Genomic DNA, 22,874 nt, shown 5'->3' with positions numbered 1-22,874 from the left:
CATTTGGTCGAACCACTTCCACGTTCTTCTGTTTGCACCACTCCGGCCGTTGTGATCCTTTATGGTTCTGTAGTCACTTTTAAGTTTTTTTAATTTGTCCCTACACTGTTTGTAGGTCCGGTGGTAGCCGTGTGCGGCTAAGAGCTGAGCTACTTCTTGGAACACTTTTTCATTCCGTGTCGCCCCATCCAGCTCTTGCTGGATCCGCTCCTCGGCAACCAACGAGAGGAACGTCTGCACCTCGTCCACTAACCACGATTCAGCCATTTCTTTTTTTTTTTTAATTTTTTACTTCCGAATATATATATATTTATTTATTGTTACAAAATTACATTTTGTTGCCTGGGGTCTCTGAAATATGTACTTACAAGGCATTGCCCACCAGCAACTATAGTTGCCATTTTGTAAGATTTGTTTTGTTTGGATGATTATATATAATGTCAACAAAAAATACTTATTTGTAACATGAAAATGACCTTTCTTTGGGAGGGTTTGCCCATAGACAGTAAAAGAAATGGACACAGCGACCCCATAGGTTTCAACGGAGACAAGTGAAGTCAATTAGAAGCACTCACTTCCTGGGGGTCGAGCATAAGCTACAAGGTAATGGAGCCTTTTATACATTTTCATGTTTGTTTAGAAATAAAAAATGGACAAATGGAGTCTTTAAACGCCTCAGATGTAAAGTTATTCGCTGTCAAAGTGACGCCAAAATGAATGGGAGTCAATGGAATGCTAACAGCAGGTGGGGGTCCGCTAATCAATGGCGGTGCCCGGGGAACCTTCAATAAAATATTAAACCCTGCCCCCCTGGGTTTGCCTTCACCATTCTTCCTGGAAGTAGGGGTAGGAAGTTGACAGCCTTATGTGACAGGAAGGTAGTGAATACCTTTTTATATTTATTTTTTCCTTGAAATCCTTTATTTGGTTGTTTGCTTGCTTGCTTGCATGCCATTGAGACATACAACATATATCACATCTAGAAACATACTTAAGGAAAATGACAACTATACACTGCGGCAACTATAGTTGCGGGTGGGCTTAAATGGGTTTTTGAAGTATTCCACGATCTTTTTACACACTCTGCCCATCTTTACTTCTGAGAGACTCTGCCTCTCTAAGACATCCCTTTTATAGCTAATCATGTTACAGACCTGATATCAATTAACTTAATTAGATGCTAGATGTTCTCCCAGCTGAATCTTTTCAAAATTTCTTGCTTTATCAGCCATTTGTTACCCCCGTGCCAACTATTTTGAGACCTGAAGCAGGTATCAAATTTGAAATGAGCTCATTTTGTGCATAAAATTTTAAAATTTCTCTGTTTAAACATGTTATCTATGTTCTATTGTGAAATATTGGCTCATGTGATTTGAAAGTATTTTAGTTATCATTTTATTCAAATTAAAAAAAAACATCCCAACTTTTCCAGAATTCGAGTTGTAATTTAGAAATAAAAATATCATAATATAAATATAAAAAGTACTGTAATATATTATAATATAAAAAGTATTGCACAAATATACTCTAGCAATCCATTTGAATTGTAATTTGTAACCATAAATGTCATGTCCACAACAGAGGGCAGTGTGGTGGAAATTACATTTCTGTAGTTTTTTGTGAAAAAATGGAAGATAGCTTCACTGATTAGCTTTGAATTAATACTTAGCATTTCATGTATTCAAAATATTTAGCTTTTTAAAAACACCCTTGAAGGTATGCTGTTTGGAAATAACATAGAATAAATATATTAACTGATCAAGCAATTTTTACCTTTATTTTTCATAATTTGTTGATGAAAATTTTAATACCCTCCATGTCCAACATGTGCTCTATCACTGAACTTTTCCATAGAAACCACCTAAACAATCTTTCACACAAACCTTTCAAAGGGACACTACAGTTTTATGGTGCAAATGACATCAATACTGTGCAACAGCTATATTTTGTATAAAAAGGTCATATTGATAGTGTCTCACATTAAATACTATAATGTGTTTTAATTGTTTTACTAGTGCTTAATTCAGGTATTAATAGTTACCAGATAAGTCATTTTTAAACTATTTACATTGAAGTTAAAAAGTCTGGGTGTGTGACAAGAAAACAGTGATTTTGCAACTTATAAGGAGGTAGAAAAGTATGGGGGGGGGAAAGGTAACAAAGTTTTTAAAGTGGTTTTAATGTCTAAAATTATATGTATTTTTAAACATAACCAAAGAACATAAAAGTGCCCATAGTCTAAGAATCAACCATATTTTAACAGACTCATCAAAATTCTCTTAGATTCAAGAGCTGCATAGAATAAAAAAAAATTTCAATTAGCTCTTTATCTGAGAAGATGGGTGGCTCTTAAAAGAGCCTTTGGGGTAGTTGAAGTCAGGCACGTCTCACTTCGAGCTGGTGTATTTGGTGACGGCCTTTGTGCCCTCGGACACGGCGTGTTTGGCCAGCTCTCCGGGCAGCAGCAGACGCACGGCGGTCTGGATCTCTCTAGAAGTGATGGTGGAGCGCTTGTTGTAGTGCGCGAGGCGAGACGACTCACCGGCGATGCGCTCGAAGATGTCGTTGACGAAAGAGTTCATGATGCCCATCGCCTTGGAGGAGATGCCGGTGTCAGGATGTACCTGCTTCAGGACTTTGTACACATAGATAGCATAACTCTCCTTCCTGGACTTTCTGCGCTTCTTTCCTCCCTTACCGGCGGTCTTGGTGACGGCCTTCTTTGAGCCCTTTTTAGGCGCGGACTTTGCTGGTTCAGGCATGATGATACGAGATCAAAAAGACTGACAACGTTATGTTTCCTCTTGTGTGATGCAGAGGTATTTATTCACTGCCCTATGCTAATTTTCAAAGGGATACGGAAATCTCTGATTGTCTGTTTTCATAGGCCAAACCCATAAACTCGTACTTCATTGGACAACTCGACGCATCAAGCGGCCCAATCACAGGCGGATAAATAATAGTCCCGCCTACCACCCCCATAGTTTCCGTTGTTTCGTTTCCCGCTCTTTTATTCAAAATTTTTGAGAAAATAAGCGGTTCCAATATTGTGCATCATCGAGTCATTTTAAACCCCTTATAAATCCATTGAGGGAGTTTAGAAAAAGAAAAAAAAAAAGCAGCGCGTCATCACAAAACTATTATTGAGATGTTTAAATGACAGAAAAAGCAAATATAAGCTCATTTGACTGTTCAATATATAACTAATGTAATATATGTAAGTCTACATCTTCACTTCTGCTAACTGTAATATTATTTTGATACAGCGTTAATTGCTTTTTTTGTTAGTTTCGTAGACAAACATTCATTCAATAGATTAACATGCATGACATTTTTTTTACATGTTATCTGTTAAAGAAAATAAAAATATGTTGACAGTCTCAATTTATTACTGTGAAACGTTATTTACGAGTTTCGGTGAAGCTCATCCTGGATTCAGAAAACAAAGCTTTTTTATACTTGATTCTATGATTGACATGGTCAGCACATTAACTCTTTATGTGGCAGAGTGTGTGGCTCTTAAAAGAGCCGTTGGGTTTGTGTGGTTTCTCCTGGTTTCAGGCGTTTATCCGCCGAAGCCGTACAGGGTGCGTCCCTGTCTCTTCAGCGCGTACACAACATCCATGGCGGTGACGGTCTTTCTCTTGGCGTGCTCGGTGTAGGTGACGGCATCGCGGATCACGTTCTCCAGGAACACCTTCAACACTCCGCGGGTCTCCTCGTAGATCAGACCGGAGATGCGCTTGACGCCGCCGCGGCGAGCCAGACGACGAATGGCGGGTTTGGTGATTCCCTGGATGTTATCACGCAAAACTTTACGGTGACGCTTAGCGCCTCCTTTCCCGAGACCTTTACCGCCTTTGCCTCTTCCAGACATGATTCACTCTGACTACTTTCCGTCGGCCAATGATCGACAATGAACGAATAGTTAGTTGTGTGTTACAAGGAAGAATTTACATTTGCTTACAGGACCTGACAGAAACCAGCGATGCGTCACATGATATGACACACACCCCTCCTCCAAAACATAGCTAGAGCTTTGTTTCATATTAAAATTCTGGTTTCATAAATTGTATTTAACAAATTCATATATTTTACAGTAGTACTAGTTGATAAATGATTTTCTACAAGTCTACAAGGCAAGACGACATATCACATTATCAAAGTTAAATTCTTTACCCATTTAATCCAATTCAATTTAAAGACTTGGTTAAATAATCCGCGTATCATTCGTTCAGTCGTTTTTTTATATAAAAGATTATATATATATATATATATATATATATATATATATATATATATATATATTGTTAAGTAAACATGCAATTTATTCTATGATACGCCTCATTTATAAAGACAGATATGAAGTTAATCACCATTTGTAGTTTTAAAAGGGAAAAACATATGTATGCAATTTCTCTGGATTGATCTGTGATCTCCATATATATGATATGTATGCTACTAACTGTATAACCAAGTAGAATAGAGTGTTGTATAAGAAGAAAACACTGTTTGGTATAAGTCTTTTATTGAATTTGGTTTATTAAGAAAGAGACAATGCAAACTGCTTTGTATAAGTCTTTTATTGAATTTGGTTTATTAAGAAAGAGACAATGCAAACTGTTTTGTATAAGTCTTTTATTGAATTTGGTTTATTAAGAATATACAATACAACTTGTTTGGTAAAAGCCTTTATTGTGAAATTGTTTTATTAAGAAAGACAATGGAAACAATCATGGAAAGGTCTTTATTATTGAACTGTTGTATTTAGAGAAACATTGTATTCTAGTTTGACAATAATCTTGATTGTAGAAATGCATGCAATAATATACACATGTATAAGTATTTAACCAATAAATAAAAGTAACATTAAGTAGTAAACAACATGTATCTAAGAAAAGTAGAGTTAGAAAGTACTACCTGTTGTTTTGTAGACCAAGCGAAGAAGACGACAAAGGAACCGAGCGAGGAGAAGGAGAACAAAGGAAAGAAGGGCTTTTTATAAGGAGTTCTTGAAGGAGTTGAAAGGGTTGACCATAGATCAAGATTTTGGATTGGATAAATTGTCTTTAAATGATTGAATATGTGATAAGTGGGTGTGAAACGGAGTATAAAAACAAAATGTAATATGTCAACGTCAGACGCTGGACAGACCCCGTCGGCCTCTCCTCAGTTCAATGGTCTAAGCCCGCCACCTGGAGCTGAAGCTTGTGAACTGTTTTTTTTTTGAGTTTTGGTTTTTGTTTTATTTCCTTTTAAACTAGTGTGTAACCCAGTTGATTTTGATATAATAAAAACACTTATAATCAATGTAAAAGAACCTGTCTACTTTGAGTCTACTGAAAAATAAGAATTGAGCTGAACTATACCACGGAGAAGTCTTTCGACTGTATATGAATTTATACTTTATATTTAGATCGAATTTGACTTACTTTACCTTACCTGAGAATAAATAAAATAAGGTAGAAGGTGGATAGGAATAGACACCATAAAACAATATATATATATATATATATATATATATATTGAAAGTAGAAAAAATAGAAAATAGTTCCTTTCTGTGCGGATTCTTGACGCGTTTATTGCAACTACATTTCATCTTTTTCTCATCAAACAACCAGACTAACGAATGGCTCGCCACAATCCGGTCACAATTGTTACCAGTGGGATTAATTGGGTTATAATGGAGTGGCACATCTGTTTTATCTTCTGTTTAGGCCTGTGTTTTTTCACCTTTTTAGTAATGGGAATCTAGAAAACGAGATACAGACAAAAATATTGTATTAAAACTGCAATGCTAAAATGCAGGATTATGTTTGATACTCCTTAACAACTTTACTGACCGCATACATTTTAAACCTTAAACAGACAAGAGTGGAAAATGATCAGCAAAACATCCTTTCATGTTACTTTTTATGTAATCTAGACTTGAGTAAAATAAATTGAAAGGAGTTTTTGATATATTTTGATAGGTTTCATGAGTTGTATGTCCCATACATATATAAAATTAAGGTATATATAAAAAAAGTAATTAATATTTGTATTTCATGTGATGGAAAAAAAAAGTAATATGCAAAATAGGTTGCATGTATGACATGTCTAAGTGTCCTAAAATTGAGGCATGTAAATGTCTTATGTTTTTACACTGCTGAACTGTCTCACTGTCCTGAAGAGTTCAGCTCCAGTCCTATTCAAACACGCGCCTGTAATTTCGCAGTAAATCTGAAGACTTTTAACAGGTTTTGGTATGTTTGATAGGGGTCGGAGCTTAACTCTGCAGGGTGGTTGATGAAACCTGTTCTGCCCTTCATACATCATAGTCAATTTTGTGTATTAACTTTTTTCTTATCGAAAAGAAAAAAACAGCATGAACCACATATAACTGAAGATGCTGAAAAAGAAAATTAAGACAATGTTCACGATTGTTATTAGCAGCTTATGGCTACTTGTACTGAAGAAAGGTATAATATACTTACCACAAAATCTAAATGTCCAGCATCATGAAACAGAGAACATTTGAACCAAGTCATATGAACATTGTCGCTTTATAACCTGCATTGACCTCGGACACTTTGGTTTCATACAGTTTTAACTTTATGATTTTTATTTTGTGTAAAATATATATATATATATATATATATATATATATATATATATATATATATACACACACAAACAAACATACTTATCTATATAACCATATATGTTCATATATATATATATGTTTGGAAATAAAAAAAACAAACAAACTGATATTTCCTACTGACACACTATAGCAGAATATATCAATAACTGGCTTAAAACCATTTTTATACATATTACATTACATACTTCCATAGTATGAAAAAAGGCAATGGGGCCAGAAACGGTTTGGTAACCATCATTCTATAAAATACATTTTTTGTGTTCAACAGAAGGAAGAAATCCATACATGTTTAGTCAAAACAACTTGAAAGTGAGTAAATGACAGAATTTTAAATTTTTTAAATTTTGGGTGAACTTTCCCTTTAAAGAATAATGTTAAAAATTGAAACCTTATTGTAAAGTGTTACCACTGTCTTTTGGAATGAGCACTTTGGAATGAGTACACATTGCACTTTCTTATTTCTTATTTTATTTTGAATTTTAAAATAAAATGTATATGTGGCATCAAACATCCAAAGTGAGTATTTGTTACAAATTAACATGATGTTATCCCATAGCAAACTACAGTTTAAAAAAAAAAAACTATAATTGTTACATTAGTTACCTACAATGTTTAAAATGAATATCAATAATCAGATCATGTATTTCCAGTCTAATAATGACCCGCTCTAAGCCATATATGGTTGTGCAGCTCGATATACGGTCTCTCCTGATTATTCAGATTTGGAAATTTAAACAAATATCATACTGCGTAGGACCCTGATGTTTAATATTTGTTATTTTCAATGTTACACTAGAAATTCCCTCATTCAGTTTAAACTGAAGTGGCTCTTAAAAGAGCCGTTGTGGGTTGACGCAGACGCGGGTTTAAGCGCGCTCTCCGCGGATGCGGCGGGCCAGCTGAATATCTTTGGGCATGATGGTGACCCTCTTGGCGTGGATGGCGCACAGGTTGGTGTCCTCAAACAGACCGACCAAATAAGCCTCGCTGGACTCCTGCAGGGCCATGACAGCGGAGCTCTGGAAGCGCAGGTCCGTCTTGAAGTCCTGAGCGATTTCTCTCACCAGCCGCTGGAAGGGCAGTTTGCGGATCAGCAGCTCGGTGGACTTCTGATAGCGGCGGATCTCCCGCAGAGCCACGGTCCCGGGCCGGTAGCGGTGAGGCTTCTTGACGCCGCCGGTGGCCGGAGCGCTCTTACGGGCGGCTTTAGTAGCGAGCTGCTTCCTCGGGGCTTTACCACCGGTGGATTTACGAGCGGTCTGCTTGGTTCTTGCCATTGCTGCGGTCTTTCTCTCTGTCCTGCTTGCGCTGGAAATGCTGCTCTACGTTAAACACCCGCTTTTAAAGCTTTGAACCGCCACGAGCTCATAGTGACGCGAGAATGCAGGCCTTCTGATTGGCTATTACGTGATGTCTGCGCATGAGTGCCAGCCAATGACTGCGCGTTTCCTCTTTTCAAACAAGCTGAGGGTTTCCCGCTCGAGATGCTTTGTTCCGTTGACTACTTTGCCCGCCTTTATACTCACAATATTGTATTTATTTGTTCTGAAATACTCGCCTTAATTCCCAGTGGTTGTGCAGATTTTGGATTAGAACAAAGTCACATTACAGTCTGTGTAAAAGCACTGCAGCGAGACGCAGTAGGGTTTCCATCCGTCCCGTAAAACAGGGGGACGTTCCGTAAATCAGCATAAAGGGCAAAAGACCCAGAGTAACATTGATGACCAATTTCTTGAAGCTGATATGCTAATGGATTTTTTTAATTCATTTCAGATAATCAATTTTTATTACATACAGTAAGCTATCAAGGCTGGTAGACAACTATATTTTATTATTAGGTGAGATGGGTTGGGTAGCAAACACGTGTTAGGGGATCATAATGTGCTCATAAGCATGCGCACAACTACGATAATACCCGTTAATGTTGATGTAGAGAAATCATACATTTTATAGATTTAATGGGTTACTTCCCCCTCAAACAAATGAGTTTATGGTGTTTGCAAACATAGAAAAGCGCTCGTTGTCAGATAAAATGGGTGGCTCTTAAAAGAGCCGTTGTTTCAGTAACCCAGTCTTCAATCTGTTTATTTGGATTTGGCGGGTTTCTCGGTCTTCTTGGGCAGCAGCACGGCCTGGATGTTGGGCAGCACGCCGCCCTGAGCGATGGTCACTCGGCCCAGAAGTTTGTTGAGCTCCTCATCGTTGCGCACCGCCAGCTGCAGGTGACGGGGGATGATGCGGGTCTTCTTGTTGTCCCGAGCGGCGTTTCCAGCCAGCTCCAGGATCTCAGCGGTGAGGTACTCGAGCACCGCCGCCAGATAAACAGGAGCTCCGGCACCGACGCGCTCGGCGTAGTTTCCTTTGCGCAGAAGCCTGTGAACACGGCCGACAGGGAACTGCAGTCCCGCCCTGGAGGAGCGAGTCTTAGCCTTGGCTCGGGCTTTACCACCAGTTTTGCCTCTTCCGCTCATTATTAGCTCAGTTACTTCCAACACCTCAATCTAAAACAATAGAATGTCTTTCCACACACTGTATTTAAACGAGAGTGCCAGTAGCCCATTGGTTTAGAGTCTGTAAAGATTCAAACCAATCACTGAACTTCCCTCCAAAGCCCAACACCCTTTCTGGCGGGGATTACTATACACGAGTATTAAAGGGATAGTTCACCTAAAAATGAAAATTCTGTCATCATTTACTCTCCCTCAAGTTGTTCCAAACCTGTATGTTGTTCCAAACCTGTATGACTTTCTTTCTTCTGCTAAACACAAAAGAAGATATTTTAAAGAAGGTTGGTAATTAAACAGTTGCTGGTCCCCATTGACATCCATAGTATTTTTCTTTTTGGCGGGGATTATGAACACGCATTAATTATCTGTAAAACAGAAGAGATGAAACCATTGAAATATAAAATTATGCATATGAAATTTAAATAAATACGAAAATAGATAGTATACGCTGTTTCTACCAAATGTGCTGCACACCTTTCACACACACACACACACACACACTGTTTATTCTGGGCACATTGACTGTCTGATACTGTACAGTATTATGTTCCTATTGTAATATTGGAGTTTTGTCACTGTCCATATTGTTGGATGTGGGTTGTTTGTATGGTCACAATTCTCCAGCATAGTGTTGTGTACATTCTGTCTCTACTGTGTTGTACAACATATTTCGACTGATCACTGTCTGAACCCTCTTAAGCTTTTTTTTTTTTTTTGCCATTTACAATGAATTCCTTATATATAAATAATGGTTTACATGAAGTTTTTTTTTTTTTCCAAAGTTTTGACTTGTTTGCTCAGATTGCATGAGTCTAAGAGGTCAAAAGTCAAATCTCATCTATTCGCTTTCAAATTTAACACAAATCATTGATATAAACGAGTTTTGCTCTTATTCAGAATTAGTGGGTGGCTCTTAAAAGAGCCGTTGAGGAATAAACACTGGACTTTATTTCTTTTTGGGCGCTGCCTTTTTAGGCTTGGCGGCTTTAGGTTTTGCCGCTTTAGGTTTAACAACCTTTGCCTTTTTTGGGCTCTTGGCTGCTTTCTTAGCGACTGCTGGCTTCTTCGCCTTTTTTGGGCTCTTCGTCGCCTTCTTTGCGGGTTTGGCTGCGGGTTTCTTGGCCTTCTTGGGCGATTTCTTGGCGGCGGGCTTCTTAGCCGCTGCGCTCTTGGGCTTCTTGGCAGCAGCGGGTTTCTTGGCCGCGGGCTTCTTCGCTTTAGGAGCCGCTTTCTTCTTGGTCTCGGCTTGCTGCTTGTTGAGCTTGAATGAGCCCGAGGCGCCGGTTCCCTTGACCTGCACCAGTGTCCCTTTAGTCACCAAACTCTTGATGGCGATCTTGACGCGGGAGTTGTTCTTCTCCACGTCGTAGCCGCTGGCAGCGAGCGCTTTCTTCAGCGCGGCGAGGGACACGCCGCTCCTCTCCTTGGATGCGGACACAGCTTTGACGATGAGCTCGCCGACGCCTGGACCTGCTTTCTTGGCCTTCGCAGCGGACTTCTTCTTGGGCGCTTTAGCCGGGGCGGCAGCAGCGGGTGCTGGGGCGGTTTCTGACATTTCTCTCTGATCGGATCTACAGTCTTTTAAACGCTGTCTCTACTTTCAGCAATGAGTGGCGCGCACGAGCGGCGCTGCGCTCTTAAATAGCACATGAGAACCTTATAGACTCAACCTGGCCGCTCGGCCTCTATGCGCGTCCACGAGCCCCTCACGCGTGTGTTTTCTTCTCTTACATTTGGTTAAAAACTGGAGTGGTAAAATAGTTTGGCGCAGTCAAAACAAAGTGAACACCAAGCAGAGGTTCTGAGCTTTCATTGGAGAATAAAATACGCGACAGGAAATGTTTATTTTGCCTTCGTCAGAACAAATCCAATGCGAGCATCAACCACGGGGGAAAGCCGTGTGTACATTTGACGGATAGTTTAAGTGGAAAGGTTAATAAAAGCCTGAACGCCTCATCTGTGTGTTCAGCAAACAGTCTGAAATAGACTTTAATGAAATCAGCATCAGTGAGGACCGTGAGGAGGCTTTCATACAGATGTTGATTTGGGCAGCTTGAAGCACACGAACATCATCCGGAGGCTCCGAGTCTCTCTGTGACTCTCATGTCATCAGTTTAAAATAATAATAATTTGTATTACTTTTAATAATAAATATATAACCTTTCCATAAGATGATGTACATCATATAACCTAAATAAAGATGTAAATCGTCATATTTGTTTATCCTTATTCGTCATTTAGGCCATCTCAGTTTTCTGCATGTGAATGAGGATCATGTAAAAACTCATCTGAATGAGCTGCAAGGCAGAGCAAGTGACACAAAAAACAACTTATTTTCCCCCAGTTTCATATTTCCCTTGTTCTGTAGCTTGTACTTTTCTGGACAATGTTTGAAACTTTGTATTGCAAGCATGTCTTATGCCATTGCCTCGTTAAGATGAATCGCTTGTATTTCTCCATAGGTCGCTTTGGATAGAATCATGATGATTCAATCATCTGCTAAATTAATGTGATAAAGAGCAGGTCACTTATTGCAAGTTTGTTATATTTTAATTTAACCACTATTGAACGCTAATTCATAAAATAGTCATATAATTTGCACTATATGTTTGATATATTTACACAGATGTTGGGGTTTTGGTCAGAAGTTCAGCTCTAACCCAAACGAACGCCATATCAAGATAATGAAGGTGTTCAGAATTACACAGGCAGGTTTAACTGGGATTTGTACTATAAAGTATGAGGACACTGGAGCTGAAGAGCTGATAATTAAGTTAATACGTTTTGAATTAAACACTCAAAAACAATTCAAAATTTTGACACTTCTGTTTTTTTTGTTGGGTCTCCGTTTTTTTGGAATTTTTCAACTTAATTCCTAAAATATGTTTTTCTTTTTTTTTTCCTTTTTTTTTTTTAACAACAGGGAATATGAGGGTATTCTGATACAAGACAATATTTTTCTGTTAGATTCGTTTTCAGGTAGACTCTCTGCATCCTCGAAGCATCTGTCAGTCATCAGATGGAAACAGGCCTCAACCCCTGTGATGTGTGGCATCAGTGCGAGATCAATGATCAAGACACAGACAGTGTAGTATCACATTCTAAACTTTATCAAGGAAGAAGGGTCATATGTATACAAGATAATGCAGAATCATCCACAATGCAGGCCATCCAATCACAATACTGAAAGATCAACCCCATATGGTATATTAATAAATATAATAAAAAGTAAGAGATGTCATAAGTTCAAATGTATGTGTAAGAATTGAGAAATTAGGAAATGCCGGACAGTCTGTTTGAAGAGTGACCAGACCCTGAGAGGACAAAGGACCTCTCTGGAATAACCATTTGAACTCACCATGTGAGAGGCTAAGTCTCACCTCAGAACACATCTCTCCCCCTCTTGCCTCAGTGTGACTGGTACAAATGTCTCATTTCTAAATAAGTAAAACAAAAGGTAATAAAGTTTTTAAGAGTTTAAAGATAACTGACATACAAAGAAAGGTGATCTCCTGGCAAATGGTCACACACACCCAAAAGGTGCAACCTCTGAATGCAAATTTCTTTTGTTAGTATGTTTCCATGTGAAAGAGGTTTGTCTATATAATGAAATGCAGCCGGTGATTCGGGGCCTTTCTGTACCTCTGATTAGCCCGAGGCTGAGAGTGAGACCTCTCAGCCTCATGTATTTCTTAATGTTGGGTATGCATCTCTTTTCTTTATTCCAGAACATTTGATGTTCTGTATCGATTACCTTTGAATTGATTATGAAATTGGCATGATACATTAACCTGACATAATACATTATTACATTTGATTATTCTAACTGACTTTGACATTATTTTCATTAAAGAGTTAAAAGGAATAGTCAAACATTCGCTCACATTTAATGATGCACAGATATCATTAAAACCTTTTTATTTAAGGAGTCAGATGAAATAACGAGAGAATTAATATTCAAATGTATTGCATTTAATCAAAAAATACTTTGCCTTGAGAAAAGGACAGTAACACGTAAAGACCTTCCGCGCTGATCGGATACCGGTTTTGGGCCGATCGAGCGCAAGCTTACATATGTGTGCGTCTTGAGTTCGAGTATACCAGTGTGACCAAGGCATGGTTCTTGTTCTCTTACGAGAGGTTCTCTCGTATTGCGTAAGGAACTTACGCTACGGGAAAAGTCATCTTTTCTCGAGATACTGAAGCCAAAAAATTATCCTTAATTTTTCATAATTTGTCAACGCAGTGCAGCAGGCAGCACAGCAGAGCTAGAGAGGGCAATACTGCGTGCTCATTGGCTGCCGCGCGGCAACTGCTTAAGCCTACCAGTGAGCCCCGCGTGACGTCACGCCCAATCAGGGTGCGCGCGCCCTCGCGCGTCACAGCCCGCCAGAAGGGGCGGCGTCAGAGCGTATAAAAACAGGGCTCGGAGGCTTAATTCTCTGATTTCTGTCTCTTCAGCGAAGCTCTTCGCATCGCTGCTCTCTGAGAGAAGCCGTCGCCGTCGAAACCAGCAACGAGCCAGCCTAGGACAGCCTGAGGAAGCCGGACGAATCTTCGCCGCCTTCAGCCTGCCGTGCCAGCTCAGCTATCCGGCGATATATCCTTTCTCATTATGTGTTTTACTGATGTATCTTTACACGAGGCGTTGTTTCAAATGCCTCGCACCACTCCCCGCTCTCTCTCTCCCTCTGTCGAGCCGCGCAACTGCGCCTCTCACAAGGTGTGTTAGAGATGCGGATGATTACGGGGCTCGCTCTCTCCCTCTGTTCGAGCCGCGCAAAACGTGCCGCTCACAAGGGATCGCAGACGCGTACGGTCACGGGGCTAGCTTTCTTTACGTTACAAGTAAACCCACGACCCAGTGTTCATTTCTACACACAAGCACAATTCCCCCTGTGTACCCCACAGAGCACACTCACATAAAGCGCGCACTTGCCGCTCGAGTGTAAACACAAAAGAAGATATTTTAAAGAAGGTTGGTAATTAAACAGTTGCTGGTCCCCATTGACATCCATAGTATTTTTCTTTTTGGCGGGGATTATGAACACGCATTAATTATCTGTAAAACAGAAGAGATGAAACCATTGAAATATAAAATTATGCATATGAAATTTAAATAAATACGAAAATAGATAGTATACGCTGTTTCTACCAAATGTGCTGCACACCTTTCACACACACACACACACACACACTGTTTATTCTGGGCACATTGACTGTCTGATACTGTACAGTATTATGTTCCTATTGTAATATTGGAGTTTTGTCACTGTCCATATTGTTGGATGTGGGTTGTTTGTATGGTCACAATTCTCCAGCATAGTGTTGTGTACATTCTGTCTCTACTGTGTTGTACAACATATTTCGACTGATCACTGTCTGAACCCTCTTAAGCTTTTTTTTTTTTTTTGCCATTTACAATGAATTCCTTATATATAAATAATGGTTTACATGAAGTTTTTTTTTTTTTCCAAAGTTTTGACTTGTTTGCTCAGATTGCATGAGTCTAAGAGGTCAAAAGTCAAATCTCATCTATTCGCTTTCAAATTTAACACAAATCATTGATATAAACGAGTTTTGCTCTTATTCAGAATTAGTGGGTGGCTCTTAAAAGAGCCGTTGAGGAATAAACACTGGACTTTATTTCTTTTTGGGCGCTGCCTTTTTAGGCTTGGCGGCTTTAGGTTTTGCCGCTTTAGGTTTAACAACCTTTGCCTTTTTTGGGCTCTTGGCTGCTTTCTTAGCGACTGCTGGCTTCTTCGCCTTTTTTGGGCTCTTCGTCGCCTTCTTTGCGGGTTTGGCTGCGGGTTTCTTGGCCTTCTTGGGCGATTTCTTGGCGGCGGGCTTCTTAGCCGCTGCGCTCTTGGGCTTCTTGGCAGCAGCGGGTTTCTTGGCCGCGGGCTTCTTCGCTTTAGGAGCCGCTTTCTTCTTGGTCTCGGCTTGCTGCTTGTTGAGCTTGAATGAGCCCGAGGCGCCGGTTCCCTTGACCTGCACCAGTGTCCCTTTAGTCACCAAACTCTTGATGGCGATCTTGACGCGGGAGTTGTTCTTCTCCACGTCGTAGCCGCTGGCAGCGAGCGCTTTCTTCAGCGCGGCGAGGGACACGCCGCTCCTCTCCTTGGATGCGGACACAGCTTTGACGATGAGCTCGCCGACGCCTGGACCTGCTTTCTTGGCCTTCGCAGCGGACTTCTTCTTGGGCGCTTTAGCCGGGGCGGCAGCAGCGGGTGCTGGGGCGGTTTCTGACATTTCTCTCTGATCGGATCTACAGTCTTTTAAACGCTGTCTCTACTTTCAGCAATGAGTGGCGCGCACGAGCGGCGCTGCGCTCTTAAATAGCACATGAGAACCTTATAGACTCAACCTGGCCGCTCGGCCTCTATGCGCGTCCACGAGCCCCTCACGCGTGTGTTTTCTTCTCTTACATTTGGTTAAAAACTGGAGTGGTAAAATAGTTTGGCGCAGTCAAAACAAAGTGAACACCAAGCAGAGGTTCTGAGCTTTCATTGGAGAATAAAATACGCGACAGGAAATGTTTATTTTGCCTTCGTCAGAACAAATCCAATGCGAGCATCAACCACGGGGGAAAGCCGTGTGTACATTTGACGGATAGTTTAAGTGGAAAGGTTAATAAAAGCCTGAACGCCTCATCTGTGTGTTCAGCAAACAGTCTGAAATAGACTTTAATGAAATCAGCATCAGTGAGGACCGTGAGGAGGCTTTCATACAGATGTTGATTTGGGCAGCTTGAAGCACACGAACATCATCCGGAGGCTCCGAGTCTCTCTGTGACTCTCATGTCATCAGTTTAAAATAATAATAATTTGTATTACTTTTAATAATAAATATATAACCTTTCCATAAGATGATGTACATCATATAACCTAAATAAAGATGTAAATCGTCATATTTGTTTATCCTTATTCGTCATTTAGGCCATCTCAGTTTTCTGCATGTGAATGAGGATCATGTAAAAACTCATCTGAATGAGCTGCAAGGCAGAGCAAGTGACACAAAAAACAACTTATTTTCCCCCAGTTTCATATTTCCCTTGTTCTGTAGCTTGTACTTTTCTGGACAATGTTTGAAACTTTGTATTGCAAGCATGTCTTATGCCATTGCCTCGTTAAGATGAATCGCTTGTATTTCTCCATAGGTCGCTTTGGATAGAATCATGATGATTCAATCATCTGCTAAATTAATGTGATAAAGAGCAGGTCACTTATTGCAAGTTTGTTATATTTTAATTTAACCACTATTGAACGCTAATTCATAAAATAGTCATATAATTTGCACTATATGTTTGATATATTTACACAGATGTTGGGGTTTTGGTCAGAAGTTCAGCTCTAACCCAAACGAACGCCATATCAAGATAATGAAGGTGTTCAGAATTACACAGGCAGGTTTAACTGGGATTTGTACTATAAAGTATGAGGACACTGGAGCTGAAGAGCTGATAATTAAGTTAATACGTTTTGAATTAAACACTCAAAAACAATTCAAAATTTTGACACTTCTGTTTTTTTTGTTGGGTCTCCGTTTTTTTGGAATTTTTCAACTTAATTCCTAAAATATGTTTTTCTTTTTTTTTTCCTTTTTTTTTTTTAACAACAGGGAATATGAGGGTATTCTGATACAAGACAATATTTTTCTGTTAGATTCGTTTTCAGGTAGACTCTCTGCATCCTCGAAGCATCTGTCAGTCATCAGATGGAAACAGGCCTCAACCCCTGTGATGTGTGGCATCAGTGCGAGATCAATGATCAAGACACAGACAGTGTAGTATCACATTCTAAACTTTATCAAGGAAGAAGGGTCATATGTATACAAGATAATGCAGAATCATCCACAATGCAGGCCATCCAATCACAATACTGAAAGATCAACCCCATATGGTATATTAATAAATATAATAAAAAGTAAGAGATGTCATAAGTTCAAATGTATGTGTAAGAATTGAGAAATTAGGAAATGCCGGACAGTCTGTTTGAAGAGTGACCAGACCCTGAGAGGACAAAGGACCTCTCTGGAATAACCATTTGAACTCACCATGTGAGAGGCTAAGTCTCACCTCAGAACACATCTCTCCCCCTCTTGCCTCAGTGTGACTGGTACAAATGTCTCATTTCTAAATAAGTAAAACAAAAGGTAATAAAGTTTTTAAGAGTTTAAAGATAACTGACATACAAAGAAAGGTGATCTCCTGGCAAATGGTCACACACACCCAAAAGGTGCAACCTCTGAATGCAAATTTCTTTTGTTAGTATGTTTCCATGTGAAAGAGGTTTGTCTATATAATGAAATGCAGCCGGTGATTCGGGGCCTTTCTGTACCTCTGATTAGCCCGAGGCTGAGAGTGAGACCTCTCAGCCTCATGTATTTCTTAATGTTGGGTATGCATCTCTTTTCTTTATTCCAGAACATTTGATGTTCTGTATCGATTACCTTTGAATTGATTATGAAATTGGCATGATACATTAACCTGACATAATACATTATTACATTTGATTATTCTAACTGACTTTGACATTATTTTCATTAAAGAGTTAAAAGGAATAGTCAAACATTCGCTCACATTTAATGATGCACAGATATCATTAAAACCTTTTTATTTAAGGAGTCAGATGAAATAACGAGAGAATTAATATTCAAATGTATTGCATTTAATCAAAAAATACTTTGCCTTGAGAAAAGGACAGTAACACGTAAAGACCTTCCGCGCTGATCGGATACCGGTTTTGGGCCGATCGAGCGCAAGCTTACATATGTGTGCGTCTTGAGTTCGAGTATACCAGTGTGACCAAGGCATGGTTCTTGTTCTCTTACGAGAGGTTCTCTCGTATTGCGTAAGGAACTTACGCTACGGGAAAAGTCATCTTTTCTCGAGATACTGAAGCCAAAAAATTATCCTTAATTTTTCATAATTTGTCAACGCAGTGCAGCAGGCAGCACAGCAGAGCTAGAGAGGGCAATACTGCGTGCTCATTGGCTGCCGCGCGGCAACTGCTTAAGCCTACCAGTGAGCCCCGCGTGACGTCACGCCCAATCAGGGTGCGCGCGCCCTCGCGCGTCACAGCCCGCCAGAAGGGGCGGCGTCAGAGCGTATAAAAACAGGGCTCGGAGGCTTAATTCTCTGATTTCTGTCTCTTCAGCGAAGCTCTTCGCATCGCTGCTCTCTGAGAGAAGCCGTCGCCGTCGAAACCAGCAACGAGCCAGCCTAGGACAGCCTGAGGAAGCCGGACGAATCTTCGCCGCCTTCAGCCTGCCGTGCCAGCTCAGCTATCCGGCGATATATCCTTTCTCATTATGTGTTTTACTGATGTATCTTTACACGAGGCGTTGTTTCAAATGCCTCGCACCACTCCCCGCTCTCTCTCTCCCTCTGTCGAGCCGCGCAACTGCGCCTCTCACAAGGTGTGTTAGAGATGCGGATGATTACGGGGCTCGCTCTCTCCCTCTGTTCGAGCCGCGCAAAACGTGCCGCTCACAAGGGATCGCAGACGCGTACGGTCACGGGGCTAGCTTTCTTTACGTTACAAGTAAACCCACGACCCAGTGTTCATTTCTACACACAAGCACAATTCCCCCTGTGTACCCCACAGAGCACACTCACATAAAGCGCGCACTTGCCGCTCGAGTGTTAAGTGTAGGAAAGGTGCCCGCTCATTTGACCCCTAGCTATGAGTGCGAATGCATGGAAAGCTATTCCGGGTGTGTCGACATGGGTGCTGGACACGGTAATACAGGGCTATTCGCTACAGTTCAGTCGTCGGCCTCCGCGCTTTCAAGCCCGGACCGAAATGAAAGTGAACGCAGAAGCAGCCCATCTGCTTCATGCAGAAATAGCGAAGCTGCTACGAAAAAAAAAAAAAAAAAAAAAAAGGCGATAGAGAGAGTTCCTCCTTCTCTGACCGAGGCGGGCTTTTACAGCCGTTATTTCCTCGTGCCCAAGAAGGACGGTGGGCTCAGACCCATATTAGATCTGAGACATTTGAACAGGGCTCTCATGAGACGGCCGTTCAAAATGCTTACGACCAGGCAGATCCTCGCGCTAATTCGCCCGAGGGACTGGTTCATATCTCTCGATCTGAAAGACGCGTATTTTCAAATCCAGATTATACCCCGTCACAGGCCATTCTTGAGATTCGCCTTCGACGGCCAGGTGTATCAATATACCGTCCTTCTGTTCGGCCTGTCCCTAGCACCCCGTACATTTACGAAGTGCATGGATTCAGCTCTCGCTCCCCTGAGAAAACAGGGCATGCGAATTCTGAACTATCTGGACGATTGGCTCATTCTAGCGCAGTCAAAAGAGGAACTCATCTCTCACAAGATAGCGCTTCTCAGTCATCTGGAAAGCCTGGGTCTTTCGGTGAACTGGGCCAAGAGCTCACTTATCCCCAGTCAGTCAATTTCCTTCCTAGGAATAGAACTGGACTCGGTGGCGATGACGGCCAGGCTGTCAGAACAGCGCGCGCGCTGTGTTCGACACCTCGCCGCATCCTTCCAAAAGGGCAGATACCTCCCTCTGAAACGTTTCCAGAAGCTGTTAGGCCATATGGCATCAGCCGCAGCGGTCCTACAGCTGGGTTTACTTCGAATGCGCCCGCTTCAATGCTGGCTGAAATCGAAAATACCCCGCGGAGCGTGGGTTTCGGGCAGCGCTCAAGTCAGCGTGACTCAGGTCTGTGTCTCAGCCCTGCAGCCCTGGCTAGCGCCCGAATGGTACCGACAGGGAGTGACAATGGGAGTCATCTCACACCGCAAAGTGGTCTCGACAGACGCGTCCAACATGGGTTGGGGAGCGCTTTACGGGGGCAGACCAATCTGCGGCCCCTGGTCGGGCCCAGAGCGGAACCTCCATATAAACTGTCTGGAGATGTTAGCGGTCGAGAAGGCTTTGAAGCATTTTCTCCCATACTTGCGGGGACACCACGTGCTAGTTCGCTCAGACAACATGTCAGTGGTGTCCTACGTGAACCGCCAGGGCGGACTCAGATCCAGAGCCCTGCGCGCTCTAACAGAACGCCTTTTGGTCTGGGCTCAGGGCTCGCTGCGCTCGCTGAGAGCCGCGCACGTGCCCGGGCACCTGAACGACGACCCGGACAAACTGTCCAGGGACAATGTTACCCCAGGGGAATGGGCGTTACACAGCCAGACGGTACAGACGTTGTGGCGCCGCTTCGGCGAAGCGAAATTGGACCTTTTTGCCACAAGCGAGAACGCTCAGTGCAAAAGGTTCTTTTCGAAGAGCAAGGATGCGCTGGCCCAAGTTTGGCCCAGTGTCCCGTTGTACGCTTTCCCCCCGATCTCAATGCTGCCTCAGGTATTAGCAAAGATCAGGGAAACGCGCTGCGCAGTGCTCCTCATAGCCCCGCACTGGGAGAACCAACCCTGGTTCCCGGAGCTGGTGAGCCTGTCAGACACAGCCCCGTGGCCGATTCCGGCGAGGAGAGACCGTCTCTCTCAAGCCCGAGGGTCAATTCTGCATCCCCATCCAGAGCGCTGGTCTCTGCATGCGTGGGTAATCAACGAATATTCGCTGATCTGCCAGAAGGGGTAGTTAACATGACCTCGCAGTCCAGAGCCCCCTCGACGAGGCGGCTCTATGCGTCTAAATGGTCAGTGTTTAACAAATGGTGTGCAGGGAAGAGTTTGAACTCTCAGTCCTGTAGGGTTCCACAGGTTCTGAACTTCCTCCAAGAGCTCTTGGACGCGGGCAGGTCCCCCTCCACGCTCAAGGTGTATGTTGCAGCGATTGCTGCGTTCGCCGACTCGGCGCGCGGCCGCGCACTAGGAAGAAACAAACTCATTACCCGTTTCCTGCGAGGCGCCAGGAGGCTGAACCCTCCACGGCCACCTTCGGTTCCGATATGGGATCTGTCTTTGGTCCTGGAGGCCCTTAAAGCTTTTCCCTTCGAGCCGTTAGACTCTGTGGGTCTCTAATACCTCACTTTCAAAACCGTTTTTCTGCTGGCCCTCGCCTCAGTAAAACGTGTGGGTGACTTGCATGCGCTATCAGTTAGCGCGTCGTGTCTCGAGTTTGGACCTAACGACTCGTTAGTCATTCTCAAACCTAGACATGGCTATGTCCCTAAAGTGTTGGGTACTCCTTTCAAAGCACAGATTATCTCCCTCTCAGCCCTGCCGCCGGCAGCCAGCGAGGTCGATAATAACCTCCTTTGCCCTGTCAGGGCGTTAAGGCTTTATATTACGCGCTCTGCAGCCTTCAGGCTCTCAGAGCAGCTCTTTGTTTCGTTTGGTGGGCACACCAAGGGTCTCGCCGCCTCGAAACAGACGCTATCCAGATGGATAGTGGACGCTATTGCGACAGCATACGCGTCCAAAGACCTGCAATGCCCTCTGGGCATACGGGCTCATTCCACCAGAGGCGTTGCCTCATCGTGGGCATGGTCCAGTGGGATTTCCATTTATGACATTTGTACGGCAGCAGGCTGGGCCTCCCCGTCTACATTTGTTAGGTTTTATAACCTGGAAGTTCCCGCCCTGCAGGCTAAACTTCTTGCAGTCTAAAATCATGTTCATGCCCTGCTCTTCGCAGGCTGGATATTAGATTTGACTCTTCTGGTCGAGCCGCACTTTCAGGGAAAGCTTTTATATACAGACCGGCTGCGCCGCTCTGTTTCTCCCTACGGGTGCTTATGTACATGTGTTGGCCCGCATTGCTGGCCACCTCTCTCCCCACTCTTCACTCCCCGGGTCCCCTCCCCCTGGAGTTGTGTGTGGATGCATGGCGCGCACGGCGTTGACAAAGGGTTCCCGTAGCGTAAGTTCCTTACGCAATACGAGAGAACCTCTCGTAAGAGAACGATACTCGGTTACTCACGTAACCTCGGTTCTCTCTAGAGAGGGAACGAGTATTGCGTTCCCTGCCGTGCTTGCGCCTCGAGCTCATGTCGCTTCATTCGACAGAAACCAGAGAATTAAGCCTCCGAGCCCTGTTTTTATACGCTCTGACGCCGCCCCTTCTGGCGGGCTGTGACGCGCGCACCCTGATTGGGCGTGACGTCACGCGGGGCTCACTGGTAGGCTTAAGCAGTTGCCGCGCGGCAGCCAATGAGCACGCAGTATTGCCCGCTCTAGCTCTGCTGTGCTGCCTGCTGCACTGCGTTGACAAATTATGAAAAATTAAGGATAATTTTTTGGCTTCAGTATCTCGAGAAAAGATGACTTTTCCCGTAGCGTAAGTTCCTTACGCAATACTCGTTCCCTCTCTAGAGAGAACCGAGGTTACGTGAGTAACCGAGTATCGTTTGTTTTCCCCTAAAAGTGGGCGTGAACCTTTTCAGAGACGTTCTATGACGCTACGCCGGTTGTATGTATACACTACCGTTCATAAGTTTGTGGTCTTTCATGGTTTACACATGGTTTCAAGGTTTTACTAGTGTGATTTCTAAAACTATGCTTTGTATTATAAATGTTTTTAGATTTCATTTTCTTACATTTTATTTGTATAAAAAAAATGAATAATTGTAAATGTTAACCTATTTAGGTCATATGTTTATGTTGATTGAAAATAAACACTAATTTTCAGCAGTTATGGTTTCCTGGTTTGATTTATCTTTGAATTGCATGGTTGCTGTTGGGCGCAGATATTAAATATGGGCCAAATTAGTTGTTTAATATAATCTGGCAGAGTTGTGGCCTGTGCTCGGGAGACATCTGGCTTTTCAATGGCGATATTATGGCATGAA

General features: G+C 42.4%; 7 protein-coding genes across 7 annotated transcripts in view; 1 reads left to right on the top strand and 6 right to left on the bottom strand.

The window, feature by feature from the left end:
• Positions 1-2,387: 2,387 nt before the first annotated feature.
• On the bottom strand, positions 2,388-3,501 carry LOC307151400 (histone H2B; the record flags this gene model as incomplete). The annotated part of the gene is made up of 1 exon (XM_079859403.1): positions 2,388-3,501. Exon 1 carries the CDS (start codon positions 2,760-2,762, stop codon positions 2,388-2,390), a length of 375 nt encoding a protein of 124 aa, XP_079715529.1. The 5' UTR covers positions 2,763-3,501.
• A 10-nt stretch (positions 3,502-3,511) lies between these two features.
• LOC307151413 (histone H4) lies at positions 3,512-3,877 on the bottom strand (the record flags this gene model as incomplete). Its single annotated transcript, XM_079859416.1, has 1 exon — positions 3,512-3,877. One exon carries the CDS (start codon positions 3,875-3,877, stop codon positions 3,566-3,568), a length of 312 nt encoding a protein of 103 aa, XP_079715542.1. The 3' UTR covers positions 3,512-3,565.
• A 1,790-nt stretch (positions 3,878-5,667) lies between these two features.
• LOC307151409 (histone H4) overlaps positions 5,668-22,874 on the top strand; it is a 116,687-nt gene continuing 99,480 nt past the window's right edge. Inside the window, exon 1 of the mRNA XM_079859412.1 lies at positions 5,668-5,677. The gene's annotated coding sequence lies outside the window, so the exon portion shown is untranslated. The remainder of the gene's footprint in view (positions 5,678-22,874) is intronic.
• LOC307151396 (histone H3.2-like) lies at positions 7,466-7,950 on the bottom strand. The gene has a single exon (XM_079859396.1). It carries the CDS (start codon positions 7,921-7,923, stop codon positions 7,513-7,515), a length of 411 nt encoding a protein of 136 aa, XP_079715522.1. The 5' UTR covers positions 7,924-7,950; the 3' UTR covers positions 7,466-7,512.
• Positions 8,515-9,142, bottom strand: LOC307151399 (histone H2A-like). Its single transcript, XM_079859402.1, has one exon. The coding sequence runs from the start codon at positions 9,115-9,117 to the stop codon at positions 8,731-8,733; it is 387 nt and encodes a 128-aa protein (XP_079715528.1). The 5' UTR covers positions 9,118-9,142; the 3' UTR covers positions 8,515-8,730.
• Positions 10,062-10,742, bottom strand: LOC307151395 (histone H1-like). The gene has a single exon (XM_079859395.1). It carries the CDS (start codon positions 10,706-10,708, stop codon positions 10,100-10,102), a length of 609 nt encoding a protein of 202 aa, XP_079715521.1. The 5' UTR covers positions 10,709-10,742; the 3' UTR covers positions 10,062-10,099.
• LOC307151394 (histone H1-like) lies at positions 14,759-15,439 on the bottom strand. The gene has a single exon (XM_079859394.1). It carries the CDS (start codon positions 15,403-15,405, stop codon positions 14,797-14,799), a length of 609 nt encoding a protein of 202 aa, XP_079715520.1. The 5' UTR covers positions 15,406-15,439; the 3' UTR covers positions 14,759-14,796.

The sequence above is a fragment of the Squalius cephalus genome (genome assembly GCF_949319135.1).
Source record: "Squalius cephalus genome assembly, chromosome: 23".
Classification (NCBI taxonomy): Eukaryota; Metazoa; Chordata; class Actinopteri; order Cypriniformes; family Leuciscidae; genus Squalius; species Squalius cephalus.
Note: the sequence above shows the minus strand (reverse complement) of the source record. Positions and strands in the feature narration are given on the sequence as shown.

Bases quoted from the DNA above. Each gene is read 5' to 3' on its own strand.
- LOC307151396 (XM_079859396.1), bottom strand. From the start codon at position 7,923: ATGGCAAGAACCAAGCAGACCGCTCGTAAATCCACCGGTGGTAAAGCC.
- LOC307151399 (XM_079859402.1), bottom strand. From the start codon at position 9,117: ATGAGCGGAAGAGGCAAAACTGGTGGTAAAGCCCGAGCCAAGGCTAAG.
- LOC307151395 (XM_079859395.1), bottom strand. From the start codon at position 10,708: ATGTCAGAAACCGCCCCAGCACCCGCTGCTGCCGCCCCGGCTAAAGCG.
- LOC307151394 (XM_079859394.1), bottom strand. From the start codon at position 15,405: ATGTCAGAAACCGCCCCAGCACCCGCTGCTGCCGCCCCGGCTAAAGCG.